This window comes from Tachyglossus aculeatus, chromosome 10 (genome assembly GCF_015852505.1).
Source record: "Tachyglossus aculeatus isolate mTacAcu1 chromosome 10, mTacAcu1.pri, whole genome shotgun sequence".
NCBI lineage: Eukaryota > Metazoa > Chordata > Mammalia > Monotremata > Tachyglossidae > Tachyglossus > Tachyglossus aculeatus.
In genome coordinates this window covers 16,122,339-16,147,304 of record NC_052075.1, presented here as the reverse complement: position 1 = coordinate 16,147,304, position 24,966 = coordinate 16,122,339, and the positions used below count along the sequence as shown (strand labels likewise).

At 43.5% G+C, this 24,966-nt stretch overlaps 1 protein-coding gene across 2 annotated transcripts in view; it reads left to right on the top strand.

Moving 5' to 3' along the window:
* The window catches only part of ARAP2 (ArfGAP with RhoGAP domain, ankyrin repeat and PH domain 2), a 167,425-nt gene that overhangs the window by 126,519 nt on the left and 15,940 nt on the right, over positions 1 to 24,966 (top strand). Inside the window, exons 24-32 of one of the 2 annotated variants that reach the window (XM_038752400.1) lie at positions 1,070 to 1,217; positions 2,645 to 2,713; positions 6,145 to 6,219; positions 7,854 to 7,971; positions 13,254 to 13,382; positions 16,383 to 16,460; positions 19,259 to 19,398; positions 22,833 to 22,915; positions 23,365 to 23,400. In XM_038752400.1, the coding sequence (XP_038608328.1) occupies positions 1,070 to 1,217; positions 2,645 to 2,713; positions 6,145 to 6,219; positions 7,854 to 7,971; positions 13,254 to 13,382; positions 16,383 to 16,460; positions 19,259 to 19,398; positions 22,833 to 22,915; positions 23,365 to 23,400 (876 nt within the window). The remainder of the gene's footprint in view (positions 1 to 1,069; positions 1,218 to 2,644; positions 2,714 to 6,144; positions 6,220 to 7,853; positions 7,972 to 13,253; positions 13,383 to 16,382; positions 16,461 to 19,258; positions 19,399 to 22,832; positions 22,916 to 23,364; positions 23,401 to 24,966) is intronic. The other variant, XM_038752401.1, reaches the window with a different exon arrangement.

The following is a 24,966-nucleotide window of genomic DNA, read 5'->3' as shown; positions in this document are numbered from 1 at the left end:
GGTGGCAGGTATCATTCTCTAAGCACTTCGCACTTCAGTGGCTTTACTGACTTGTAATCAGCTGGTTGTCAATAGGAAATCTTCAGGTTCCATTTAGGCTAGGCTTGCTCCCAGATGAACTCCCCATTTCTCTGTACTTAAATTTAAACAGCCATTGACTTGATTTAGAAATCCAGCCACCAGATAATGCTGATCATGTTTCCAAATGAAGAAGAAAGAAAGGTAAAGACCATTGTTTAAGAAGCCACCTGATCAAGGCTGTAGAGGAAACAGGCTTGTGGTTGGCAATTGTGCTATTATATATCCGCTCTGGACGTGTCTCACCGTATTACTGCCTGGGTCCAGTAGGATTGTTTTATATCTTTTCCAACACTTAGCACAGTGCTTGGCACATTAGAAGTGCCTAAAAATTATGATCATTAAAGCCACAAGTGTAAAGGTGGGTACACTTGGATTTGTACCCTTTATTCACTCCTGCCTCAGCCCCACTGTACTTTTATACATATCATAATTTATTCATATTTAACATTTGTTTCCCCCTCTAGACTGTAAGCTCATTGTGGGCCCAGAACATGTCTGCCAACTCTGTTGAATTGTACTCTCCTGAGCGCTTAGTACAGTGCTCTGAACTTAGTAGTGCGGAGTGAACACAATAAATACAATTGATTGGTGAAAGTTGGACTAGGGTGTTTTCTCATGGGATCAAACTAAAAAGAGTACACCCTAAGTTTCAGATAAAATCCATCAATCAGCTGTTCTACCCACTAAAGAATAAGATGATTTCTCTAGAAAAGCCTTCCCAATGTTGTATATGTACCATGAAGGGATGTTTTAACGAGCCATGAGAAAACTGATGGTGAGGAGCTCTGAAACTTTTTTTAGTCTTTATTAGGGGAGCAAGTGTGGGGGCAGTTCCCCAAACCACTGAAAAGAAACGTACTAGCAGTGCTTAATAAACCTGATTATTGATAATGGCTTTATCGTGTTCAGTAAGGGCTGTGGGGTCTTGTGATGAATGAGAGGAGTTAAAATTGGATTTTCTAATTGGGGATGCTTTACCTTTCAACAGGGTTCAGAAATGCTGTGAAATCAATCATATGAACTCTCACAGCCTCGCCATGGTGTTTTCATCCTACATGTTCCAAACAAAAGGACAAACCAGTGAAGAAGTCTCTGTTATCGAGGACCTGATTGACAATTATGTGGATGTCTTTGAGGTGTGTATTTCTGGCCCGAAGCTTAACTGATCATTGGCACTGCCTCTTGTGAACCACATCATGGCTTCCCGGCTGAACTGGGATGAATGTGTCTCTTTTGATGAGAATGTTTTTTCCTAGTTTTTCAGAGTTTATAGAGTGAATCAACTCTTTCAAACTGTGGAAGTGATCACTCATTAAATTTCAGGCTACTTCTGCTACTTACTTACCATCTGGTCTACCTCCACTGGACAGAATCATTCCTATATATATGGGATTTTTGGAAATCAGAGTGTGTGTGTGTGTGTGTGTGTGTGTGTGTGCATATATGTGTAATAATGATGGTATGTGTTAAGTGCTTATTATGTGTCAAGACCTGTTCTAGTCGCTGGGGTAGATACAAGCTAAGTGGGTTGGACGCAGTCGTCCACGTCCCATGTAGGGTTCCTAGTCTGATTCCCCATTTTACAGATGAGGTGAGTGAGGCCCAGTAAAGAGACTTGCCCAAGATCACATAGCAGACAACTGGCAGAGGCGGGATTAGAATGGGACAGTGACTGAGGCTGCTGCTATGTTTTCACTGTCCTTTTTTGGTCACTGACAGCACCCTCCAAGTGATCCAGGTTTGGCCAGCTGGGCTGTGGGGGGACTAACACAGAAGATAATGAAATGTGGCCTAATGGAAAGAGCACAAGCCTGAGAGTCAGAAGATCTGGGTTCTCATCCCAGCTCCATTGTTCGCCATTTGGGTGACCTTGGGCAAGTCACTTAACTTCTCCAGGTCTTAGTTTCCTTCTCTGTAAAATGGGGATCAAATGTCTGCTCTTTTCCCCCCAAGTCTGTGAGCCCCATATTGGACAGGGACTGTGTCCAACCTCATTATCGTGTGTCTACCCCAGCCCTTGGCGCTTGGCACATAGTAAAGCACTTAACAAATATAATTATTATTATCATTAGGACACCAGCCATAAGTGTATTGTAGGGGCTGGACAGGATGGCCACTTTGGGTGCCTAGTTACCTGCCTTTGTGCCCCTCTTCTCCCCCCACTCACCTCCCTCTCAATCTCCCGAGTTGCACCCCCCACCCCCTCACTGGACATTCTCGAGGCTCTCTGGGTGGGTCAAGTGTAGCCTCTGTCCTGGCTCCATGGTCATTTGTGGCTTCAAACACATGGGGAGAAGATAGGAGTCCAGCCTGAGGACGGAGGGCAGTGAATGGAGTTGTTATCTTGGCCCCTCTTCCGGTCCCTACCCAGCTCCAAGAAGCGTGACAAAGACCTAAAGCAGGCAGTCCTGTGGCCCAATGGCCACCCTGATTCACACTGGACATGACTTTATAGGAGCGCACTGACGTAAGACGATCCCCAGGGATGCAGTTCTTATTGCAGAACTGCTTTGCAGTTCTTATTGTACACTCACCAGAACTAATCTAATTGTGTTTTCACCAGATTAGAGAGGATCAAGTCAAACAAATGGACATAGAGAATAGTTTCATCACCAAATGGAAGGATACCCAAGTAAGTGGAACGAATCATGTGTTTGAAGAGAAAGCTGCAAATTGTGCCTTTTTGCCTCCCCCTTCTCATCCACACAGCAACTTGAGTGGGACATTGTCCATTTCCTAAAGTCACCCACTGTTAAGTCATTCTTCATTCACAGTGGGTCCAAGCTACCAACTCACCCAAATTCCATTTTCCCTTCTTTCCCTGGAACTGTTCTTTCTCCCCTTGCAATTGGATCTGTACCCTTTATTCACCCAATCCTCAACTCCCCAGCTAGTTATGTACTTATCTGTAATATATTTTAATGACCTTTTCCCCCCTAGACTGTAAACTCATTGTCTGCAGGGTATGTGTCTACCATCTCTGTTGTATTGTACTCTCGTAAGCACTTAGTACAGTGATGTTCACACAGTAAGCGCTCAATAAGTATCAATGAATTGACTGGATAAATGAAGTCATCCCCACCACCGTCCTCACCATCACCGCTGTCATCCCTCCCTTCTATTATCATCAGCAGATTGTTCAGTCATTCAATCATATCGCTCACTGTGTACAGAGCACTGTACTAAGCATGTGAGAGAGTACAATATAACCATACACGGACACATTCCCTGCCCACAGTGAGCTTACAGTCTAAAGTGTTCAGCTACACTCTTTGTTCAAGGGTATGTGGAAGGAGTTAATTTTCAGATAGTCTTCCAGGAGTTCCCATTTGGGCCCTATATAAGAGACCTGAGGCCAAGAAGTAATAGTAAGGTTACATTTGCTCACGTGGGAGAATTTGAAAGATGCCACCATTGTCGCCTTATTCTAAAGGAAAGTGGAAAGAGTTGACTTACCCGTAGTAAGTCATTAAAAATACCATAGTTATTAGAACCATTAGAATAATGACTGTCGTACATTTTAAGGGTTTACTAGATGCCAACGATCGTGGTAGATACAAATTAATCAAAATCAGAAGCAGCATGGCTTAGGGGAAAGATTGCGGGCTTGGGAGTCAGAGATCTTGGGTTCTAATCCCGACTCCGCCACTTGTCAGCTGTGTGACTTTGGTTAAGTCACTTAACTCCTCTGTGCCTGTTACCTCATCTGTAAAATAGGGATTAAGACTGTGAGCCCCACCTGGGACAACCTGATAACCTTGTACCTACCCCAGTGCTTAAAACTGTGCTTGGCACATTGCAAGCACTTAACAAATGCCTTGATTGTTATTATTATTAATCAGATCGGTTTCGGTCCCTACCCCTCCCAAGGTTCATAGTCCAAGGATGAGGGAGAAAGAGGTTTTGAATGCCCATTTTACAGATAAGGAAACTAAGACACAGAGAAGTGAAGTTACTTGCTCAAGATCACACAGCAGGCAAGTGATGCAGCCGGGATTAGAGCTCAGGGTCTCTGATGCTCAGGCCCGGGGTGTTTCCACTAGGCCACAGAGCTTCTCCTACACAATTTCAGGGTCTCACCACTTTCCACTGTGGGACCAGATTGTAGCTAAAGGTCTTTTGGACCAATTACTGGCTATTAACATTGGCAGGACCTGTTTTTGTAGGAGGGAAAAAATCCATGCCCTCCATTTCCATAACTGCTGATGTTGTTAATACCTCAGGATGAAGGCAATGCCGAGTTCCCTTTTTCTAGAAACCACCTGAGTCTCCACTGAAATGCTTCTCAGACTATCTGTTTTCCTGCTCTATGGAGCTTACGTCAACCACTTTTCATCTTCCTTCCCTCTGAAAGAACCGTTTTTTAACTGCTGCTTTAATTTTTGAAATACATTTTTTCCATCTACAACTGTTGACACAAGCCCATTGGAAATTGCAATAACAACTTCATCCTCATCACCCTCCCCACGCCAGTATTTTTCTGCACTGCCATCTAAAAGGGATGGAACATACAGGGATATGATTTTTCTAAGCCTTTGGTGCTTGAATAATTAGGACAGTTTTGCAGAAGTAGTTTTTTAATGGTTTCTTCCCAAGTCATTTCAATTTTCAGAGGAAAGCAGTCTTTCAAAGTCTCCACACCTCTATTTTGGCCATCACTTGGAGTGTTCTCCGGGGTAGCCCGTTTTTTAAAAATCACAAAAAAGCTTCCTCTTGGCTTCCCATGTTTCCTCGTTAATCTCCCCAGTATCACACTATGTATGTAGCCTCATCCTCCACTTTTTCATTTCTGGATCTGTCCTCGTTATAATTTACTGAGCATTTCTATGCCAAATAATAGCCCTGCATCACTTATCACTTCCATGCTTTCCCACAAATTAAATCAAAAACATTAAAATGAAAAGTAGCCTTATTTTGCTCTTACAACCTGCACTATCAATTCATTGCTTTAATTTTCCCCCCTGAAGCTTTGCTCTGTACAACTGTAGAATTCGGTATCATTTCCTTTAAAACAATTTACTTTCCCCTCCTTATTTTGTCATTTATGATCATAAGTCAACTTTTGTCTACGTTATCATCAGATCTCATTGCTCTGCATGTACTTGCATCTCGTGCATCTCCTCCTTGCATCTCCTGCGTGGGTCAGAAAGCTTCTGGAAGGAAAAGTTTTTAGGAGACAAGTTAGGTTTTAGGGGCATTTAATCAGGGTTATTTTGTATCCACTTCTAGCTCCTTCCAGTACGTTAGTATATTGGGCCAGTAGAGTCCTGTATCGGGCTAATAACGTCCTGGAAGGAACTCGGATAAATCCTTGGTAGGCTTCAGAACTTGTCTGGTGCGGTCTCTTTCCACTCCAAAGTTGTGCACCAAGCCACTGTCTCACCACTTACCCCTTGCCCACGTCCTCCCTCTGGCCTGAAACTCCCTTCCTCTTCAAATCCAACAGCCCACCTCTCTCGTCATCTTTAAAGCCTTACTGAAATCGTATCTCCTCCAAGAGGCCTTCCCTATCTAAGCCCTTGCTTCCCTTATCCTTCCTTCCGCATCACCGATGGAACTTGGTCTAGATATTCATCCCACCCACTAATATTCTGCTCCTTATTCTCTGCCATTTCTCTTATCTGTAATGTATTTTGTTATCTGTCTCCCCCATAGTTTGTAAGCTCCTTGTGGGCAGGGATCTTGTCTGCGATATCTATGGTATTGTATAGTGTTATGCACACGAAGTGCTCAGTCAATCAATGGGATTTATTGAATACTTACTATGTGCAGAGCACTGTACTAAGCACTTGGGAGAGTACAACAGAATCAGCGCAATAAATAGCATTGATTGATTGTAGTCTCAGGCTTTTGACTCAGGGTCCAATGTAGTTCCTTGAGGTGCAGGTGGTGGAGAACATACCCAGTGACTGGAAATAGGACCGGAAATTGAACAGTGCTGCTAAATTGCAATCCCAGTCATTTCCCCCTCTCTGAGCCCAGATATCTGAGTGGGAGGATCCTGGGGCAGCACAGAGGATCCGATATCAACTCTTGGACTTTGAACATATCTTCTTCTTTCAGGTGTCCCAGGCTGGAGACTTGTTGATTGAAGTGTTTGTGGGAAGCAAGTCGCCGGATCTCAGTTCCATCATCAGGGTATTAATCGGGTCTGGGTGGGCTGAAAGCAGGGGTGGCTCCTGCCACTCGTTCATGGTCATGAAAGCCCCACGGGAATTCCCCCACAATTTCCTTGTATTCCAAAAAAAATCTGCCTGACAGCCGGCTCCAACGGTGGAAGGGAAAATAACATGGAATCATTGTTTAATCCAAATTAATTTAATTCAACTGTCATTTTTTGCCCTCTTTTTCCTCTTTGATTTGCTATTATGGTTCCTAGGAAAAGTTGGAGTTTAAGTCCAGGTGCAGACCCCTGCACTTACAGTGCACAGAAAGGGAAAGCTCCTCAAAAAGGACACGGAAAGTGTCTACCAACTGTATAGTATTCTTCCAAATGCTTAGTACAGTGCTTTGCAGACAGCCTTCAAAGAATATCATTTATGGATCGGTTGGTTTGGTATTTGACAGTGATTCAGTCCTCTAGTACAAAACAATTGACATTCTCCCAGTGGAGCAAAGCTATAGAATTGACCCTCCTCTCGAAGCCCTATTTTACCAGAAGCTGCCTGCCTCGATCAGGTCCTGGGATAATTCTGTCTTGCAGCGTGCAGTCGTCAGCAGCTCCAGCTGGACACTAACCTCATTTCTGGGCCACGTTGGCCCAGCTGTGATGCTGAGGTCCATCAGAGACCAAACAGGAAACCCCAACAGTTTGCTGGGATCCAGAGTGTTGAGAGTCAGCCAGCCAAATGGAAAATTGCATTTCCCTGCTCCCAGTTCCCCTTGTATTCGTGACTAGCCCCCTCCTCCTTGCTCCGTTTCTGACTGGATAGTATTCATGGGGCTCACAGTCTTAGTCTCCATTTTACAGATGAAGCAACAGAGGCACAGAGAAATGAAGTGACTTGCCCAAGGTCACACAAGAGACAAGTGGTGGAGCCGGGATTAGAACCCACATCCTCTGACACTCAGGCCCGCGATCTTTCCACTAAACCATGCTGTTTCCCCAGCTTGCCTTGAGTCCTAGCCTTCCGCCTCAGCCTCTCAAGCCCACCTCTATGGCTAAGTTTCTCTCTCCCCCCACTCCGCCTTGGTCTCCTGTCTCACTCCTTGGACTGGCAGCGTCTGCCCATGCCAGCCCAACATGAGCAGGAGCAGATCCCGACTGTTCACCGGGACCATGATGCTCCCTGGGCTACGAACACAGAGAATACAGGGAAATCTCAGCTGCTTCTGTTTCTGACTGGAGATTGAGGTTTGCTCTGCTGTATTTTTTTTTGATGGTATTTGTTAAGCACGTAGTATGTGCCAAGCATTGTATTAATTTCTGGAGTAGTTACGAGATAGACTGGACACAGCCCTGTCCTTCATAGAGCTCACAGTCTTAATCCCCATTTTTCAGATAAGGTAACTGAAGCCCAGAGAAATGAAGTGACTTACCCAAGGTCACATAGCGGACAAGTGGAGGAGCCAGGATTAGAACCAGGTGTTCTGTGTCCCGGGCCCATGCTCTTTCCACGAGATTATGCTGCTCCTCTCTGCTGCCCTGAAGCCAGTGATCGCAACCCAAGTAGGGAACCGTGGAACAAGGAGTAGGCCTCTGCTACTGACTTTAGAGACCAAGCATTGCCCTCTCTTCCTCTCTCTCTGAATAGGTGCCATTTGTCTTTCAGATATCTCCTGTCACAGAGGCGGAAGAGCTAACCAACGACGTGATGGCCATCAAAAACATTGTCCCTGCCAAGGGGGATGTCTGGGCGACATTTGAGGTCATTGAAAATGAAGAACTAGGTTGGTGACCCCGGTGGGGTTGGAGCCTTTTTAAAGAGTACATCCTTTTAGAGAAATCATCAGTACAGAGGGACTGTTAGACGTTGAGCCCTATATGGGGCAGGGATTGTGTCCAACCCGATTAGCTTGTTTGCTCCGGTGCTTAATTCAGTGTCTGGCACAGAGTAAATGCTTAATAAATACCATTAAAAAAAAGAGGATGTTAGAGAAATGTCCAAGTCCCCGCCTCTTCTCTTCTCACACCCTCCCTCAGGCAGTGAACATGTTAATGATGATAATAATAATAATAATAATATTGATTAAGACCTTTGTGCCAACTTCCGTACTAAGTACTGGGGTATATTTTGTGTCCCTACTCTATTATATAATACTCTTCCATGTGCTTAGCACAGTGCTCCACACACAGTAAGCACTCAATAAAAACCATTGATTGATTGATTTATACAAGATGATCAGGTCAGACAAGTTCCAGTCCCACATGGGACTCACAGTCTAAAATGGGAATTAAGACTGTGATCCCCATGTGGAACAGGGAGGGTTCCAACCTGTTTAAGCTTATATCTAGCCAAGGGCTTAGTATAGTGCCTGGCACATAGTAAGTGCTTAACAACGACCATTAAAAAAAAAATGAGGCATGGGGAAGTGACTTGACCAAGGTCACACAGTAGGCAAGTGGTGGAGCTGGGTTAAGAACCCAGGTCTCCTAACTCCAAGATCAGTATTCTTTCCTCTAAGCCATGGTGCTCCTCTAGCAGCAGTCCACACCCCCGGGGTTCAGAACAGGCAGCATGCTAGGTTAGCAAATCTGTTTTAAACCTGCCTCCTATTCAGTGTTCGGGTCAAGGTGGGAGATCGGGGCTCCTGGATTCCATTCTCTGGATCCAAGAGAAGCAGTGTGGCTCAGTGGAAAGAGCACAGGCTTTGGAGTCAGAGGTCATGGGTTCAAATCCCGCTCCGCCAATTGTCAGCTGTATGACTTTGGGCCAGTCACTTAACTTCTCTGTGCCTCAGTGTCCTCATCTGTAAAATGGAGATGAAGACTGTGAGCCCCCCATGGGACAACCTGATCACCTTGTAACCTCCCCAGCGCTTAGAACAGTGCTTTGCACATAGTAAGCGCTTAATAAATGCCATGATTATTATTATTATTATTATTATTATGTTGACATCTAGATTTCGCATCCAGCAATAGTTGGTGACATATGTTTTCAGGGTGTGCCCTGTATCAGCTGCTCCTTACTGAGCAGTGTCCATTGACATCTCCTCTTGGTCTCATCAGATCGAATAATAATAATAACAGTAGTTAAGTGGTTACTATGTGTCGAGCACTGTTCTAAGCGCTGAGGTAGATACAAGCTAATCAGGTTGGACACGGTCTCTGTCCCATATAGGGCTCACAATCTTTATCCCCGGCTTATAGATGAGGGAATTAAGGCCCAGAGAAATGAAGTGACTTGTCCAAGGTCACACATCAGACAAGTGGTGGAGGTAGGATTAGAACCCAGGTCCTTTTGACTCCTAGGCCCATGCTTTATCCACTAGGCCAGGGCTGCTTCCTGGATCTCTTCAGGATGACCGTCTCTGTGGATATAATAATAATAATAATAATGGCATTTATTAAGCACTTACATGTGCAGAGCACTGCTCTAAGCACTGGGGAAGCTACAGGGTGATCAGGTTGTCCCACATGGGGCTCAGAGTCTTAATCCCCATTTTACAGATGAGGGAACTGAGCCACAGAGATGTGAAGCAACTTGCCCAAAGTCACACAGCTGGCAATTGGCAGAGCTGGGATTTGAACCCTTGACCTCTGATTCTAAAGCCTGTGCTCTTTCCACTGAGCCACACTGCTTCTCTTAGCAGGTCCTCCTCCTCCTCCCCATTCAGTTGGAGACAGGGCAGGTGGCACATCTAGCTCTCCTCATTGGCAGATGTGGCTGCAGTCCTTTCCTGCTACCCACCTGTGAGAGTGCTGTGCCCTGCTGTGGTCAAGTGCCAGGGAAACATCCCAATGATTGGGCTGATCTTGCTAGTTTATTGAAGGTAATTGAAGTCTGCATGTTTCCCTCTGACCTTCTGAAGCTTTAACTGCTTTGATTCCAGCCTCCCGCAGGGTAGAAAAGGTGAGACGGTCAAGGAAGAGATGAGAAAAAGACTCTGAAGACTAGAGAGAGAGAGAGAAACTGATGGTAGAAATTGATGCCTTCCCTAACTAAGCTTGCCGATCTTCCGTCACACGAGAAAGAGGAAAAGGAAGGAGTATTTAGAGTAGACTTCGGGGCTCATTTTCAATCGGCCGGCCACATTTATTTTTACACAAATTAAAAGACATTTAAACAGACTTCATCTTCCCTCTTTAGGCCAAATTGAGTTAAATTCAGCCCTGTAAATTGTCCCTTCGTGTCTGAGGATTTGGTGTCTGGGAATATCTGTAATCCTAACCTTATTATAGCCGCAGAAAAGGCCTTCCCAGAGCTGACTGAAGACTCCGAGATTTTGGGCTTGCGTTCAGCGGCCTACTCCCATCCCTGCTGGTTTACGATTAGAATAATATTGCATTTGGTGGGTGAACTCCACTATGAAACGATTAAAACTAACCCGAGGTGGGAAAATTCAGCCCTTCCACCATCCATGCCCAACTGGTTCGGCTGTTTCACCCAGCAGGGTAACAGGGTATTGCTGAGGTTTTCCAAATAGCCTGTTCATTTTATTTCACATGAGCCGCGTTCTACCCGTGGGTGAAGTCACTCCCCGGAAGAAGGTTATGCCTTGTTATAAGTGGCACTTGTTCTTTGAGGTCATCATGAAGCACCATCCTGACTTTGTGTAAAGGAATAAATGTTAAGCTGACCAGGTCTGAAAACCTAGGGAAATGAGGCTTAATAGAAAGCCCTCCTGGATAGTGAACCCTCCCCACAGCAGCCAACCCTCCCATGCAGTGGCAGTTTCTAGCAGTCACTTCTAGACTGTGAGCCTGCTGTTGGGTAGGGACCGTCTCTATATGTTGCCAACTTGTACTTCCCAAGTGCTTAGTACAGTGCTCTGCACACAGTAAGTGCTCAATAAATACGATTGAATGAATGAATGGGGAAAACACACAATTCCCTGCCGTCTCTCCCCATGGTGAGGTAGAGCAGGTGGAGAAAACTGCACTTTTTATGGTTGGTCCTAAATATCCAGCATTTAATTCTAACCCAGAGTCAATCAATCAATTGTCAGTCTAGATGCATCCCTCTTCTTTATGTTTTCAAGACCCAAAGAGAGAGCTCTGAAAGAGCTATTGATCATTTTTTCCATCACACCTATCATCTCCTTTGGGTTTTTTAGCAACAGGGTTCAAATCCCGACTCGGCCAATTGTCAGTTGTGTGACCTTGGGCAAGGCACTTAACTGCATCTGTAAAATGGGGATTAAGACTGTGAGCCCCATGTGGGACAACCTGATCATCTTGTATCCTCCCCAGTGCTTAGAACAGTGCTTTACACATAGTAAGTGCTTAACAAATGCCATTATTATTAAATACATGCATCAGAGAACCCCACCCCTGTGTAGCTGATCTTCGTGTTAGAAGATGACATAGCCTGGTGGAAATTGTAGCAGCCTGGGAGTCAGAGGACCTGTGTTCTAATCCCAGCCCTACCACTTGTCTGAAAAGTGATCTAAGGCAAGTCGCTTCACTTCTCTGTGCCTCAGTTAACTCATCTGTAAAATGGGGATTAAGACTGTGAACCCATGTGGAACAGGATCTGTGTCCAGCCCAATTATCTTGTGTCTACCCTAGCTCTTAATACCCTGCCTGGCACAAAGTAAATGCTTAACAAATACCATTAAAAAAATAAAAAATAAAGGATAAAAACTAGTGGCAGTAAAGTGACCAACGGGTGTGAGTGTAACTAGAAATATAAATGGGAGTTATATTGCACTCTCCCAAGTGCTTAGTACAGTGTACTGTACACAGTAAGTCCTCAATGAATATGATTGAGTGACTGACAGTTCAGGTTGTAATCTTTAGCCCAAACCTAAACTGCTTTAGTTGTACTGTTTGTGGTGCCTAGAGCCTCTTTGGATCCTTTTGTGGCTTTTACTAGAAAAGAGCCATGCTTCCTTGATCAGTGTCTGACGCTTCTACCTGCTATTGTCCTTGGTCCTCTGCTGGCTTTCAGTTCTGTTATCCGAAGCTTCAATTCACTTGCTGAGCCCTTCAAGCATTTCTCCTGAGCTCCTTACTGTGAGTCTCCCCGTGCGTCCTTCACTGGGTCTGTTGCCGTCAATCAATCATATTTAGCATTTCCTGGGAGCAGAGCCCTGTACTCAGTGCTTGGGAGAGTAATAATAAAAATAATAATTTTGGTATTTGTTAAGCGCTTTCTATGTGCAAAGCACTGTTCTAAGCACTGGGGAGGATACAAGGTGATCAGGTTGTCCCATATGGGTCTCACAATCTTAATCCCATTTTACAGATGAGGTAACTGAGGCACAGAGAAGTTAAGTGACTTGCCCAAGGTCACACAGCTGACAAGTGGCAGAGACGGGATTTGAACCCACGACCTCTGACTCCCAACCCCGGGCTCTTTCCCCTGAGCCATGCTGCTTCTCTACACTATAGTAGAGTACACTGTACTCTGTACTAGAGTACTCTGTACTAGAGTACACTGTACTAGAATACATTATAGCATTATGGGCAAGAAAAATGGAAGCAAGCCTGTGCCCCAAGGAATCTCGTCATGAAACAAGATGAGCAATGAACAGTCATGTTTTATCTTTTTACTAATGTTTTGATTGTTTTCTTTGCTTAAAGTATATTGTTCGCTGGATTCGCAATCATCTCTTGAATGAAAAATTAAAGTGACAGGGTTCAGTCGGCATAGGAATCATTTATTTTTTATGTTAAAGTCCTTAGGGCTGAGTGTGTGTGCTACACAAGTAAGACAAAGGGACAAATAGGACGCAAGGCATTTGTAAGGTCACAGAGTCACCTTTCAGTCGTGTGTCTGTCGTACTCTCCCAAGGTGATAGCTCAGTGCTCTGCACAAAATAAATGCTCAATAAATGCCATCGATTAATTGATTTGTCAAGTCCTCCTTTGTATGCCCGGGCTATACAGTAACCATCTGCTTGTCATGAGCTCTCTGCCCTCTAGATTGTAAGCTCTTTAAGGGGCAAGAATCGTGACCACCTGCTCTACTGTATTGTACTCTCCCAAACACTTAGCACAGTGCTCTGCACACAGTAGGAGCTCAGTGATTAACCCACTGAATGCTCTCCTTTCGGTGTTTTTTCAGAGCGCCCTCTGCACTACACGGACAATGTGCTGGAACAAGTGCTCCAGTGGAGTTCATTGGCAGAGCCTGGAACTGCCTATCTCGTGGTGAAGAAGTTTCTCTCCATGGATGTCATTCAACACTATAATGGTGCGTGGTATGATTCCCCTGAACCAGACTTTGAACAGTCAAGAGGAGTTCATCTCTTCATTGTTCTCACACCCATGGTGTTTGCGCACGTGTAGTTTCCGTTCACACGGCTGTGAAGTTCAACTATGAGTGCGTGGGTGGCGGACAAAGCCATCATGGGATCCATGGTCCCAGTCATACCGTGCGTACAAAAAGGTTGTCCCTTGCTAGGTTATCGTGCTTAATGCTTTCAGTGCCTAACGCTGTTTTCTCTTTTGCCGCTTTGAATCTCTTTCCACGTAAAATCTTTGCTCAGAGAGTCACTCCTTTCTCAATGGTGATGCTCCATGTAGGTTTATCGTTGGCAGTTGACTCCCAGTTTGTGGTGGTGGTACTTTTTTAATGGTATTTGTTAAGCGCTCACTTATGTGCCAGACAATTTTCTAAAGTGCTGGAGTAGGTTCACGCTAATCAGGTTGGACACAGCCCATGTCCCACATGGGGCTCATTTTTAATTCATATGTAAGTGCTTACTACGTGCCAAGCACTGTTCTAAACACTGAGGTACATCAAGATAATCAGGCTGGACACAGTCTATGTCCCACATGGGGCTCATTTTTAAAGGTGTTGGTTAAGCACTTACTCTGTTCCTGGCAGTGTCCTAAGCTCCGAGATAGAGTCAAGATAAAGTTTGAACATAGTCTATATCCTAAAACCCCATTTTACAGATGAGGTAACTGAGGCACAGAGCAGTTTTCAGCCTTATCTGTTTGCATATAAGGATGGATCCTTGCAGTATTAATGGTTTTGCCCCATACTGGTCCAGTCTGTTTTTCAGGCTCTCTCTTGGTATCCGTGTACAGTTTTAGCTGGAGAAGGGTAAGGTCTCTCCCAGTTCTTGCTGAGCAGACTGTTCTTTCTGCTACTGTGGACTCCCGGGAACGCAGAACTGAATTGTTCTTCATGCCCTCCCTGTTGGACCTTGCCCCCATTCAGTTCACCACCCCAGAGTCTTCCTGGCTATCCTGCTGACATCCCTTCTCCTCAGATAATGCACTCAGTTAAGGTGGGTGGTTGCAATCATTGCCTCGAAGCTGTTGAGATGAAAGCATTCCAGGACCTCGCTGGCAGTGATGATGGTTACTGCTTTGTCGTATCATTGCAGACTGGCAGAAAAGTGGGAGAATGGGTCCTCTCGATATGTGCAATAGCTTCTCCCTAGCAGAGAGTTTACAGAGGTCAAATTCTCCCCTTGGTGAGGGACTCTCTGTGCGTAAGTGCCCATGCGCGTGTGTATGTGTGATGTGTGCATGCGTGTGCACACATCAGCTATCTTAAGAAAATGGAGAGGGAGGAAGACAGGGTTGGGAGAGATAGTCCTACCACACCATCTTTGACCTGACAAGGTCCCAAGTCAAGCTGAGGGGAAGACCTGTGTCAGGGGACACAGGGTATAACGTAATGTCTCATACCTCCTGTCTTCTCCCACTTGCTTCCGCATCACCTTTGCCCTTGGTTTTGCTCCTTCTATTCACCCCTCCCTCATCCCCACAGCCTTTATGCACATTTCCATAATTTATTGATATCAATCTCTGTCTTCCCCTGTAATAATAATAATAATTATTATAATGATGGCATTTATTAAGTGCTTACTGTGTGCAAAGCACTGTTCTAAGCGCTGGAGAGGTTACAAGGTGATCAGGTTGCCCCACGGGGGGCTCAAGGTCTTAATCCCCATTTTACAGATGAGGTAACTGAGGCCCAGAGAAGTTGTGACTTGCCTGTAGTCACACAGCTGACCATTGGCAGAGCTGGGATTTGAACCTCCGACCTCTGACTCCAAAGCCTGGGCCCTTTCCACTGAGCCACGCTGCTTCTCAGTCTGCTTCTCACACTGCTGCAGTCTGTAGACTGTAAGCTCGATGTGGGCAGAGAATGTGTCTACCAACCCCGGTATAGTGTACTCTCACAAGCACTTAGTACAGTGTTGTGCACACAATAATCAATCAATTGTATTTATTGAGAGCTTACTGTGTGCAGAGCACTGTACTAAGCGCTTGGGAAGTACAAGTTGGCAACATATAGAGATGGTCTCTACCCAACAGCGGGCTCACAGTCTAGAAGAAGTGCTTAATGAGTAAAAATGAGTGAACGATACCCAGGTCTAATCCCCAGACAAAAGTAGAGCCCTGCTCTTCACCCCAGATCTCCAATGTAGAGGCTATTAGAGGACTGACAGCCCTCTAATCTCTAGCCAGGTTGGGTAGGTTGCTTTCATCTCTGCAAGGGAGAAGACACTCTTGGATGCTTCCAGTAATAATAATAATAATAATAATCGCATTTATTAAGTGCTTACTATGTGCAAAGCACTGTTCTAAGCGCTGGGGAGGTTACAAGATTATCAGTTTGTCCCTCGTGGGGCTCACAATCTCAATCCCCATTTTACATATAAGGTAACTGAGGCACAGAGAAGTTAAGTGACTTGCCCAAAGTCACACAGCTAACAATTGGCGGAGCTGGGATTTGAACCCATGACCTCTGACTCCAAAGCCCGGACTCTTTCCTACTGAGCCACGCTGCTTGTAATGATAACACTTGGTAACCAAGTGTAATGATAACACTTGGTAATGATACGTACTTACTATGTGCCAAGCACTGTACTAAGCTCTAGGATAGATACGAGATTATCAGGTCAGACACTGCCCCTGTCCTTCATGGCACTCACAGTCTAAGTAAAAGGGAGAACAATCAATCAATCATATTTATTGAGCATTTACTGTGTGCAGAGCACTGTATTAAGTTCTTGGGAGAGTACAATGTAACAAAATAAAAGTTAGTAGACGCAATCCCTGCCCACGACGAGCTTACAGACTGGAGGGTATTTAAACCCCATTCTGTATATGTGGAAATGGAGGCACAGAGAAGTGAAATGATTTACCCAAGGTCACACAACAGACAAATGGTGGAGCTGGGATTAGAATCCAGGCCCTCTGACTCCCAGTTGTGTGCTCTGTCCATTAGGCCATGCTGCTTCTCAGTGTCAGAAAACAGCAGGATCCCTCTTGTCCACCATGGCCCAGCTGGAGTGGGTCATGTCAGGTACGCTGGTCAATATTATGTTATTTTTTGCCCATTCAATCATATTTCTTAAGTGCTTACTGTGTGCAAAGCACTGTACTAAAACTGCTTATTTCTGCACTGGGGCTGAACATGTTTGGCAAAGTACTGAAAGCAGCTTGATTTTTTTTTCTTTAACATTACTGTAAGGGACACTAATTGCAATACACACGTTTTCTCAGCTAGATAATCTTTCCCATTAGTAGGCTCTATTCTTGAATTTGGGGCAGTCATTTGAAGAAGCTTTGTCTGGAATAAATTGTAATCCCTGAACACTGGCATTTCATTCCCCCACCCCAACCCCTTAATCGTTTTGTAGCAACCAGAACCTTGTAAATGGTCCTTATGTGAGTGAACTTGGCCAGGGGTTTGGGAGTAGTTGGATATTCAGTTTACTTTTTCTCTGTCTCGGCAAATGTCTTCTGAATCCATCACAGTGACCAGCTACTCCAGGGCGATTGTTTCTTTCATTACGTCTGAAACACCTTAAAATTGGGATCTAAAAAGAAAATAATGAAAGTAAATCAGATATGATTTCACTGTCAATCTGTTACTGGCAGAACTGGCATCATTTCAGAAACACTATTTCTGTTCATCACAGAAAAGGAACAGGGCTTAAGAGTGTTCTTTGCTTTTTAGGGTTTTTCTTGGATTTTGATTTTTCCTTTTAAACCAGCAGTGGATCTAGTGATTTAGAGAAGTCAGCCGTAGCCAGATTTAAAAAAAAACCAAACTCATAGCCTAGCCCCTAACGGTTTCCTTTAAAGGATGTCACCATTTATAACTTTTGAAAGTTCTGTTCTATTTGTGTTTGTTCTGAGTTTGAAGCTGGAGCAGCAGCAGAATGAGATGTACTGGGATAAGATCTGGAGTATCTTTTGTTTGCTCTCTCTGTGCAACATTTGATTAATTGTCACGAGAAGAACGCTAAATCCGCCTGGGGTTAAATCTCAAAATCTCTCTGCTCTGTGTGTGTGTATTCCCCCTGCCATTTTAACGAAGCCAATTCCAATCCCAGACTTTAGCTGATTTTTGTGCACATAGACTCCAATCACAGATTCAGGCTTCTCCATCTGCTTCTGAATCCAAGGATGTTCTATCTGGAACTGGAATAGACTACAGATCTCTGAGCACATATGTGTGCATGTATAAACTTGTGGACATTCATGTATGTCAGAGAAGCAGTGTGGCTCAGTGGAAAGATCACGGGCTCTGGAGTCAGAGGTCACTGGTTCAAATCCTGGCTCCGCCAATTGTCAGCTGTGTGACTTTGGGCAAGTCACTTAACTTCTCTGTGCCTTAGTTCCCTCATCTGTAAAATGAGGATTGACTGTGAGCCCCATATGGGACAGCCTGATCACCTTGTATCCCCCCAGTGCTTAGTACAGTGCTTTGCACATTGTAAGTGCTTAACAAATACCATTATTATTATTATTATTATGTATGTGCACATATACACACGTGTGTATAAGTACCTAAAATTCCAGGTGATCCCCAGGATTTGGCAGCAGTATGCAACTAATTATTCGTATTTATTGAGCACTTACTGTGTGAAAAAAGACCCTACTAAGCACTTGGGACAGCACAGTTTAACAAAATTAGCAGGCACGTGGAACAATCGCCTCCTCAGAGCAGTAGGAAGCGTTTGTGAGTTCAAGCCTCAGAGGTGGCAGGATATTTTGAGAGGTGTAATGTGATCTCATAGATAGAACATGGGCCTGGGAATCAGAAAGACCTGAGTTCTAATCCCAGCTCTGCCACTGGTCTGCTGTGTGACTTTAGCAGCCACTTAACTTCTTTTTTCCACAGTTACCGCATCTGTAAAATGGGGATTAAGACTGTAAGCCCCATGTGGGACGTGGACTGTGCCCAACTTCATTAGCTTGTATCTACCCCTAGCATTTAGTACAGTGCCTGTCACGTAGTAAGTGCTTAACAAATTCCGTAAGAAAGGAAGAATCAATGGTGCCGGTGCCATCCCTTCTATTTTTCTTCCTGAGCTCATACTTGGATGTTTTATGGGACACTAAAAAGCTGTAAAATAGCAGCCAAGCTTTCTTTCTCCCCCCATCCTCCCCTTCTCCTCCACTGCATGTTTTATCCCTTCCCCAGGGAAAGGATCAAAGCTTACAGTCCTTTAGACTGTAAGCTCATTGTGGGCAGGGAATGTGTCTGTGATCTTGTTGTCTTGTCCTCTCCCAAGTGCTTAGTACAGTGCCTGCACACAGTAAGCGCTCAATAATTACGATTGATTGAAGTATTCAGGAGTCTGCTCTAGCTGGCCAAAGAGCCATCGAGTGCCAGGATTCTAACCCCAGGCTTTTCACAGAGAGCAGTAGGGATGGGGGAAGGGAATTACTTTGGGCAAGCAAGTCCAAGCAAAACCTAGAAATCAATCAATTGAGCACTTACTGAGTGCAGAGCACTGGACTAAGTGCTTGGGAAATGCCTCCAGGAAAAAGGCGGGATTTTGGCATTCATTGGGTGACTTGATGAAAGAGGGTTTGGATACGTTAAAACCTTGACAAGAAGAGGGTGCTGATGGACAAACTTGACCTGTGCATTGAATTTCTAATATGAATGTTTTGGGATTAGGTTCTTAATAATTATTCGGGCTATTGATTTGCATTTTGGGAAAGAGAAAATAACAAGGTTCTATGAGCATGTTCTTGATGTGTCCTCTTAAATTACATTTCAAAGCTGTACTGACATAATTTTAAGCATTATCATTATTTTTCTAATTCTAAGAAATACCCCAATGCTACTCATGTGTTTTGCAGAGAGGAATTCAGTGGAAAGTGTGAAAGAAGGATTCTTGAAATTCAAAGAAGAGCCATCTAAAATACTGTCCGGAAGTAAATTTCAAGAGCGCTACTGTGTTTTACGTGATGGTCACCTCTTTCTTTACAGGGATACGAAGGTAATAATAATAATAATGATGGCATTTATTAAGCGCTCAATATGTGCAAAGCACTGTTCTAAGCGCTGGGGGGGATACAAGGTGATCAGGTTGTTCCATGGGGGCTCAGTCTTCATCCCCATTTTACAGATGAGATAACTGAGGCACAGAGAAGTCAAGTGACTTGCCCAAAGTCATACAGCTGACACTTGGCGGAGCTGGGAATGATAATAATAACAATTATCGTACTTGTTAAGTGTTTACTAGGTGGAATGTGCTGTTCTAAGCACTAGGATAGTTAAGTTGGACCCAGTCTCTGTTCCACATGAATTGAAGTGACTTATCCAAGGTCACACAGCAGACATGTCGGAGCCGGGATTAGAACCGAGGTCCTTCTGACTCTCAGGCCTGTGGTCTATTCACTAAGCCATGATGTTTCTCCTCAGCCATGCCTCTTCTCACAAGCATCAGGCTTACTTCATTTGGTTTTAGTTGGTTTTAACTGTACATTGACTGACTTTTATTTCTCCCTGGGTCTTTAGTATCTTCCTTGTAGAAATTTGGCGTTCTGATGGAGATGTTAATTCTGTCATGCCTGTAGATATGGAAACCCTGGATTTATACTTTCGTAGACCTTCTCCAGCATCTAACTGTATGCGAGGAAGCAATTTAGGCTGCAGAGAGAGCAGATTCCCGGTGTCTTGGTTAGCATAAGTCCTTTGTCATATATACCCATTTTTCACCCTCCTGTCCATGGTGTGAATTGTCAGAAACCAGCACTCGATGTGAGGCTCCGTGGGGAGGTGTTGGAGTTTATAGAAGCAGTTTTGTCATATGTGCCGCTGAAAACAGTTGAAACCAGTGGTCTTTCAAAATGCTTATGCCTTGCTGCTTTCCCTCAGGCTTTTCAAATTAAAAATTAAAAACAAAAGCAGTAACGGAACACCAAGGCTATCATTCCACCTGCGTTATGAGCATTTCCAGCCCCCAAAGTGTCCCTGTGCAGCACTTAGTCTGTGAGTTGATACGGTCTTCTTTGGCTGCAAATGTGGAAATTATAAATCACTCAGTGGGTTTTCCGCAAGCACAAGTTCCCAATTGAACCTCAAAATAGTTTTCTATTTCTAATGATTTTATGACTAAAAAAAAAGGAAATTTAACCTCCATAGGAATGTGTAGAGAGAAAAGTCGCAATAACAAGATTACCCTATCGTAACACCGTGCTTTCACTGAGAACAAAGTGACTTTTAATAGCACACGTTGGGACATTTTTCCCGTTTCTGCTTCCCGTGTAACTTTTGTGAGAAAATGTATTTTGAAGGAGTGTGCATCATTAGCTACTATAAGGCTGCTCAAAGGATGATGGACATTTTAATGAAGCACGGGAAGTCTTTCTTTAGCTTAGAATGACCTTGAGTTATCCCAGATACTCTCTAATCATTAAGTGCTAAAAGTTGAAATTTGAACATGTGAGAAGAAATGAATGTGTCTACAACCTTAATTAACACCTTAAGTAGAGCAGATGAGAGGCTTACAGTAAATCTCTAACATTTACTTTTCTTGTTATTAAATTTTAACTTTTTTTCCTGTTTACTCTTTCACGATTTTGAATTCCCAAGTTTTGGGTTAAGTGGCAGTAGCCACATTAAACTTTATAGGGATTTTACAGGATTAAATGGTATTTTTCAAAACTCCTCGAGATATGAGATTTTTTGGCCATTTTGACAGTTACCTATTAAAAAAGCGTATTATCTATTTAGAAGAAAGGGGTCTGAGGAGGTAGTGAAAATTAAAGATTGGGAAGTGTGTTAAGTGACTATGTGTGTTAATTAGAGATCGTTTGTGAATGCTCATTTACGGTAAATTATAGTGGAATATATATTGTGTAATGGGATTCTTTTGTAGCTAGAACTTTCTCACAGTTTTAATTTATCCAAAAGGGGAAAGGTTTCCTGTATTTTTGCCTTCATTCTTTACAGTAGCTCTTTTAATGGTCTGAAAAAAAGCTAACTGCCCTGTGGCCATTACAACTTACTCGCCACAGTAAGCGAATTCCTCTGATAACATGAGCAGCTTGAGGAGCGTGGCAATGCCATTGACTCAGTTAAGAAATTCATTGGAAAACCAGGTGTTGAAAAACAGGCTACCAGTTTGGGGACTACCTTGTCCCAGGTTTACATTTGTCACAAAGTTCCTGATTTCCTCATTCCATATTAGAGAAAAAGTTTTCAGGGGAAACTCTTGGAACTTTTATTTAAAGATAACGGACCACCCCAACCACTGGGCAACTACTGATTAGAAGAAACTCCATTATTGTAATAGTGGTATTTGTTAAGCATTTACCATGTGCCCAGCATGGTAATACATTACATAATAATAATAATATAATAATAATGATCATGATGGTGGCATTGAAGTGCTTACTAGGTGTCTACCCCAGCACTTAGTACAGTGCTTGGCACCTACTATGTGCTTAACAAATATCATTTAAAAAAATAAACACAAAAAATCATCAGTGGTATTTATTGGTTGCCTATGGTGGGCAGGAAGTACTGGGACAAGTACAGTCCAGAATTGGTAGATGTGCTCTCTTCCCACAATAATAATAATAATAATAATAATAATAAGAAGAAGAAGAAGAAGAAGAAGAAGAAGAAGAATGATGGTATTTGTTAAGCGTTTACTATGTGCCAAGCACCGTTCTTAGCACTGAGTACTGTTCTAAGCACTGATGAGTTTACAGCAGCAGAAAGATAGCTTGGCATGTGGCGATCAGAACAGGGGTTTCTCTCCTTAAGCAGAAACTTCCAAAAACTTAGGAGACTAGAAGACAGATTCAATAACAACAACAGGCCTTGCAAGTAGGAATCACATCAATGCTGCAAGGAGCTTTCTTAACGTCCTCACAGTTGAGTATAATCATCATAATGGCAATAATAATAATAATTTTGGTGTGTCACATATTGTATTAAGTGTTGGGGTAGTTAGAAGCTAGATCAGATTCAGTCCCTGTCCCACATGAGGCTCACAGCCTTAAAGGAGAGGAAGAACAGGTATTTCAGATGAGAATATGAAGGTACAGGGAAGTTGTCATTTGTAAAAGGTCACACAGCAGGCAAGTGGCAAAGCTGGAATTAGAACTCAGGTCCTTTGATTCCCAAGCTCTTCCCCCTTGGCCACACTTGGTCAGCCAAAACCGATCACATGGATAAGACTGCACCATCAATTGAATCAACCCAGAACCTAAAAGAACCCACCATATTAAATCTTCTCCATTATATTAAATATTTAATTAGCATCGGTTCTGTTGAACATTTGGAGAAATTCAACTACAGTATTTTGGACACTCACAGTTAGCTTTTGGGCGATTAGAATTAAGAAGTTGAAGAATGGAAATTAAAGCTATCTTAGAAAAGATGTTGTGTGTGATTATGTATTTGTATGCAAATTTACAGAGTAGCAAACCGGATAAAACCCTCCCACTCAGCTCCTTGAAGTTTTACCGTGGAGTGAAGAAGAAAATGAAGCCACCAACCAGGTAAGAATTAAATCAAAAGAATCTTAGGAATAATTAATAATTAAGTACCCTGAATAACTCCATGAAAAAAAAAGGAAAACAAAGATTTGGAGAATTAAAGCCCCCTTCAGTGAATCTGACCTTCCTGATGAGTTACTTGCTCCCAGAAATGCACTTTATCACAGTTACAAATGGGTTGAAATGTGTTAGGGAAATTTAATGTTAAAACAGTCTCCCTTTTTGCCCTGAATCAATCAATCAACCAGTGATATTGAGTGCGTCCCATGTGCAGAACATTCTTCCTAGGGCTTGAAACTTATCTCCACTATTAGCTTCATCTTTTCTAAATATCTCTCCTTTAATTCTCACTCTCATTTGGGAGAAATTGGTTTTCTCTCTTTGAGACTTGTTATTTTTCTATATGGCATTGTGCTAATTCTTTTTAACCTGTATTTTTTTTTTCACCACAGTTGGGGTCTTACTGTCTATTCAGAAAAGCACCATTGGTAAGAAACCGTCCAAAAGGCATTGTTTTGATTTTTGCATCTTAACCACGTCATCAGGACACAGGGTTCCTGGAAGATTGAGTTGAAGCCTTCCTCCTATTGCGACACCTGTATGAATTGGGTGTTCAGAAATAATCGGCAGCCTGTGTTGCTGCTTTTCTGACTCTAGCAGGAATACCAAAGAGAACTTGCACTTAGATGTCTAAAGAGAAGAGAGAGGTCTTAAGAGGAGCAGCGTGGCTCAGTGGAAAGAGCTCGGGCTTGGGAGTCATGGGTTCTAATCCCAACTCCGCCGCTTGTCAGCTGTGTGACTTTGGCCAAGTCCCTTAACTTCTCTGAGCATCAGTAACCTCATTTGTAAAAAGGGGATTAAGACTGTGAGCCCCACGTGGGACAACCTGATTACATTTTATCCCCCCTGGTGCTTAGAACAGTGTTTGGCACATGGTAAGCGCTTAACAAATACCAACATTATTATTATTATTATGTCTGGAAGCCTGACCCCACCTCTAAAGAACCAAATGGTCCCATAGTTCAACTCCAAAAACGCACAAAGAAAACGTCTACCAGGTCTTGCAAGTTAGACCTGTAGGCTACTGTGACTAATGGCCTCCAGATCCAGTCAGGGCTAAGTCAGTCAATCATATTTATTCAGTGTTTACTGTGTACAGAGCACTGTTCTAAGTGCTTGGAAGAGTACAGTATAACAGACACATTGCCTGCCCACAAAGAGCTTGCAGTCTTCAGTCCAGTGGACAGTCCAGTGACTCTGCCTTTGAGGTTGAACCACTGCAGACACCTTGAGGTCCCTGGAAGTCAGAATAAGTCTCTGGAATTGAGTTCAGAAGTATGGAGTCTATTATCATGATTTCTGCCACAGCATTAGGTAGGCACTCTAACTTCAGCCCAATCACCACGGTAACTGCTGCCGACATGCCACCATGACAAACAGCTTAATTTCCCTTCTCATCAAATGATGGTCACCCTTAAACTAAGAGAGCTGACCTGGAAGGAACTGAGGGAGGAAACTCAATTAACCACGATATCTGGGATCTGGACTTTTTTTGGTCCCAGGTATTGTGAGTAATAGAGCTTCCACCAATCATGGTTCCTTTTGGCAAAGAGCTCTCAATCTGAATATCTTTTACCTCAGAATGAATATCCTCATGCACAGCATGGACATCCCAACCACATAAACAATCAATAGTATTTATCGAGCACTTATTATTTACACAGCACTGTACTAAATGCTTGGGAGAGTGCAGTACAATGTAGTTGGTAGACATGATCGCTGACTTCAAGAAATTTAAAATCTAGAGGATATAAATTGAAATTTGACAGCACTGTTGCATTTCACATTATTTAATCTCATTTTAGAAACACAGCTACCCTCTGAGTTGGGGAGAAGCAAGTATTGTTATTCCCCTCAGGAAACTGAGGCAGAGATTGTTTAAATAACTCACCTGAGGTTATACAGCAGGCCAGTGCCTGAGATGGGAGCAGGATCCACATCGTCTGCCTCCTATCAGGAACAAATGAACTGGCTTCCAGTTTTCCTGCTCCAGG